At 36.5% G+C, this 5,286-nt stretch overlaps 1 protein-coding gene across 1 annotated transcript; it reads right to left on the minus strand.

Moving 5' to 3' along the window:
• On the minus strand, positions 1 to 3,649 carry LOC145129553 (nuclear speckle RNA-binding protein A-like). Its single transcript, XM_079064301.1, has 7 exons — positions 3,349 to 3,649; positions 1,993 to 2,120; positions 1,636 to 1,906; positions 1,487 to 1,548; positions 1,324 to 1,405; positions 507 to 676; positions 1 to 359 (listed from the first exon to the last, which is right to left on the minus strand). Exons 1-6 carry the CDS (start codon positions 3,632 to 3,634, stop codon positions 543 to 545), a joined length of 963 nt encoding a protein of 320 aa, XP_078920427.1. The 5' UTR covers positions 3,635 to 3,649; the 3' UTR covers positions 1 to 359; positions 507 to 542.
• Positions 3,650 to 5,286: the final 1,637 nt, after the last annotated feature.

Consider the following 5,286-nt stretch of genomic DNA (forward strand, 5'->3'; position numbering starts at 1 on the left):
TTATGCAAAAATAGGATTATGGTCACATATTTATTTTGGAAGCATACAGATAATACTATGAGAAAACCAATAAAACACACAAGTCAAACTCTAGACAACGAGTCCCCAAGGGATAATTAGTCGCATAACGTATAGATAAAAATGACAACATAAAATAAATAATATATGATCAAACATTTCTCTCTGGCATGAAACGAAATTTAATACCACATAACAAACATGTGTCGAAAGTCGAAAGTCGCAACCCGATTTTCATCTGGTCCTAAGGAAACGAAACCGGAAACTCAAAAGGAGAGACGTATGTAAATGAACCGAACCAAACCGACTGCAACATGGACGCATGGATAGATAGATGGATCCTACATGATAGACGTGACGTACCACAATTTAGCTGGATTTAATATTTGATCCGATATGTTGCTTATTAAAATATCAAAGGTGTGACTGTGACTGTGCGCGCATCATATTCATGGGTTTATTATATATTAGAGGTATTATCACCTCACCTGTTACGTTACGTTAAGCTGTCTGTCTGTGCATATTCAACGTCTTCCACGGTTCGCTCCACCACCTGGCTTCCCTCCGCCACCTCCTCCTCCTGCCCTCACACCAGGGTAGCGAGCAAATTGCAGCCGTAAGCTCACCGACTCTCGGTCATGTTCATCAAACTTATAACCTGCAAAATCCACTTTCCACTATTTTACACTGCTCTACACGCATGACTCACTGCACTTCTAATGCTGCTTTGGAGTTACCAATCTATATGCCAAAAGGGTTTTATCCTTTGACTGTTGGTTGGTGTTCTGTGAATGCGATTTACGTTTACCTACCTCTCACACACACACACACACACACGTGACGGTTTTGGTCATGACGTGGGACCGCTAGTAATACAGGTGGGTTACTGAATTTTTTTTTAGGGTTGTTGGAGATGGAAAAGGAGTTCCTAGTGTTAGGGGTATTTACAAGGAATAAAAAATAGATACGCTCTTTAGCAATTGAGAATAGTTGCTCCCCGATTTATCATATTCATATTCGTATGACTATGAATGAATGCTCTCGAACTCGATACATAGCTGCAACTCTGAGCAGGTAACTTGTAGCGAAGACAAGTAGTAAAGCGGCGTATTGTTCAATATCTAAGCATTTTCGCATCATTTGGTTTGGGTTGGGTTGGGGGGGATTCAATAAATATAGCGAGTGCCTCTATTACAAGCACAACGAACCACCATTTGAGGTTAAAATTGACGTATTTCCTTCAACTAGTAGATGCACTATCCAAATAATAAATGCAGATTGATATATAGAAACAAAAAATTGTACCTTGTAAGGCATCTTTAGCAGTGGCTGCCTCAGCTGGACTTTTGAAATCAACAAAACAGAGTACCAATGGATCACCACTTGACTGTAAAAAATGTAAAACACAAAACATTATATTATATATATCTCAGCATATGTTATCATCACAATTCATTAATCTTCTTACATGTCTGGATTCCTTTGTCACGAGTCGGGCTTCTTTGTACCCCACAAAAGGGCGAAATATATCTGCAAAACTTGGGTCAAGGAACCAACCAAATATATACATAAAATATGTAAAAAAAAAAAAAAAAAAAAAAGGAAATAATAGGATACGAGCCACTTCTCTTCGTGAACAATTTGAAGGCAAACCCTCCACAAACAATGTATTGCTGGCATCAGGAGGCAAAGGAATTTCATGCCTCCCGCCTCCTAACAGCCCTGCTGCATCCCGACCTTTTGCTGATGCAGGGGGGCCCATACCCATACCCATACCCATACCCATGCCCATACCCATACCCATCATGCGAGGATCTTCGTGAAAACCACCACCAACTCCCATCCCCATGGGTCTACCAGACTCAATGCCACTGTATGGCGGTAATTGCTGATATCATAGAGATTCATTCCCATGTAAGAACTTTTATACATACATACATACATACATACATACATACATACATACATACATACCGTGCCACGCAGGTAACGATCGTAAGATGCACCGATTGAATCAGAATCTTTAACCACTAGTTGAGGTCCGGGTCCTCTCTCCCCCTCAGGATCAAAATATTTAGGCAACTCACGCCCACCAGGAACATCTATCAGTATCATGTCAATCAAAAACCCATGTAATTATACTATAACCAATTACAACTTAAACATAATGGAACAATCCATGCAACTGCTTCCTAAAATTTATAGCAATTTCATATTCATTAAAACGACTAGCTTTCAAAATTTCTGGCACAATAATTATGAAAGAGTAAGACCCGAGATGAGCTTCAAAAAAAAAAAAAAAAAAAACGGGAAAGACAGACATATCTTTGCATAAGTTATGGAGTGCTGAAAAAGTCTGCTTAGATCATCAATAACTATTACTAGTCTTTATCCTATTAACTAAAATAGGAGGCGGGACCCACTTTAAGTGGGGTCCATACACCCCACTAGAAATGGCTGTATCTGCCACTGCTAGTAGCTGATATGGATCCCTCTAGACAGCCATGTCAACTTGAACATGTTTTAGAAACTTAACCTATTATCTTTTCCTTAACATCAGATTTGGCTGATTAACGAAACCCTTAATAAAAAAGATTCAGATACCTTATCCCCTTCAACACACCCCAAGTTATCATGGTACTCAACAAGGCAACAGCCTCCATTACTCTTTCTATAGAATCTTAAAATGAGTCATATCATGTGTCTCTCAGCCCTAATCATGATATTAAACAACAAACATCCAATAGTATTCTCCCACTCTTTGAGGAGAACTGAATTATGATACCAAACAAACAAACGGACACATACAGATTCCAATGTAGTTTATCTCCTACGCTGTCTTGTTGATTATCCCTTCAAGTAATTTCAGGAGCAAAATTCTATAAACTCATCAGCTTTATTACAATGCACATAGTGGTGTTAGAGTTAAAGATGTTACAAAATGGATTTGCAATTTTGAATTTACTAAAGGAATTTCCTCATGACTATAAATTTCAGAAGTCAAAATGTATAGCTTCTAGGGCAGTGGTGGTACATTTCAATATTTCATAACAGAAGCATGACAATGTTGTAGCTAGGGTTTTCTGACATCTGCACAAATCAATACGAAGCTGTACATCTATAACCATATTATGGCACAAATATAAGAAGAAATAGCATCGCAAGCTTTTCTGCTAACTAAAGATCTGAAACATCTGATTTGTTAACTGCTACGAAAAAAACCCTAACATCTATCCGGCTAAAACACAGACTAAAATTAGAACTTATTCCAGATTTTATTTATCAAATAGAAAAACAAAGGCAAAAACAAACGGGGAAAAGTGAGTGTACCGTAATCGGAGCGAGGGCGCTTCCCGATGAGTGGATGAAGTGGTGGCTGCTGCTGCCTACCTTCAGCGGCAGCGTATTTCCAGTAAGAATCACCCATGTTGTGGATATCAGTGATCAAAAAATTGAATTCAGATGACGATATGAGAGGAAAAAAAAGCAGTCGGATTACGGTGCTCTGATGCCCGGAAAGAGACGAGAAGAGATTTGCGGCAACAAGCGTTCGCTTTATGTCTTCTTGTTTGTTGAGACCTCGTTTGGTGAGACGTGAAAACTTAGTTTTTTTCATTTTATAAAAACAAGAATATTTTGTTGCTTTGGATCCAAGGCGTGTAAGGCATGAAACTTTGACCTTTTAGTTTTAAAAAAATAAATAAAGAAATTAAAACTTCTAATTTTTAGCTAACATAAAAAAAAACTTCAAATCCAAATTATCTAACATTTAACAAAAAAAACTATTTTATAATTTTGTAAACTGATTTAGTTATTTTTTTTAGTAAATTATTGAAATCGTCCTTATGATTTGGTCAAAACTGCGTGTTTGGTCCCTAACATTTTTTTTGCACTCGGATTGTCCTTATGGTTTGATTTTGTTGCATTTTTCGTCCCTTGCATACATAAAGTTAGGGACCAAACGTGTAATTTTGACTAAACCATAGGGACAAAAAAGCAACAAAATCAAACCACAGGGACGATCCGAGTGAAGATGAAAGGTTAGAGACCAAACGTGTAATTTTGACCAAACCATAGGGACGATTTTAGTAATTTACTCTTTTTTTTTAAATTCAATAATATGTTTATAGATAAGTTATTTTATGTAATTTTAAATGTTTTAAAACTTTCAGCAATTTTTTTCCGAACATTCGTATATAAATAAAAGTTAAGTTTACAGATATCATCTACTTTTGCCAAACACGTTCTTAGGCATGTAATATTCACAAAAAAAAAACATTATATAACATTGTTTTGGTCAAAAATCGACAAAGTAGATATTAACCAAATTGCATGAGAGGTTGTGGTGTTGTAGATGAAGTGATTAACGAAAATAGAACAAGATTGCACAAGTGATTTACAATGAAAGCCATTGATCCTTGCTAGGATCTCCAGCATAAAACCTTGGAAGGTGATAATGATCACATGCCTTGTATGATCTTATTGATTTGAACATAAATTACAGAGATGAATGATAAAGTGAGTCTAGATGAGTAAGGTACCAGAGAATTGTCCCCGTTGTGTGTGTTTTTCAGGTGTATTTATAGTCTAGATTAAGTAACTAAATGTCTGATATTTCTGGGATCCTACTGAACTGATATTTAAAACGTGTTTTGACTTGGTATTTACGGGTCTTAAGCCTGATTGGACTGATTCTTTCGTTTCGAATGAGTCCTATGTTGACCATTTCTGCACATGTGACAAATAAACAAGAAATATAGTCGTTAAACTTGTTAGGGAATAATAATGGTGTTATTCATGATCCTGATGTATGTTCGGGATCCTAAGACTCCTTTAAGATATGGGATCCTGGATAGGTTTAAGGATCCTTAGATATCTTTTAGATCCGGGATCCTGGATAGGATTCAGGATCTTGGCCCTAACAATTGCCCCCAAATTATACCTGCAAAATATTTGAATTGATTTCAAGTATTTAAAGTGTATAATTTAATTAATTGGAAATAAAGGATTTGAAATTCAAACTCTAACAGATAGATTTGTATCCGTTAAAAAGATATGATTATATTGTCAAATCACTTTTCTCTCCGTGGTTTGAAAGTAAATTTCTTTCTCCTTTCTTCTTATTTTTCCTGTTTATTGATTATGGGTAAAGAGGCACTTCATTCTCACTCGATCATCCTTGATTTTCCGACGAGGACTTCATCGATCAAAGGATCCTGTCTTATTAAGAGACCTGTTCTTTTGGTGATGACGACATTGAGTCCTTGA

The sequence above is a fragment of the Lactuca virosa genome, chromosome 8, assembly GCF_052849685.1.
Source record: "Lactuca virosa cultivar CGN04683 chromosome 8, Lactuca_virosa_CGN04683_v6, whole genome shotgun sequence".
Lineage (NCBI taxonomy): Eukaryota > Viridiplantae > Streptophyta > Magnoliopsida > Asterales > Asteraceae > Lactuca > Lactuca virosa.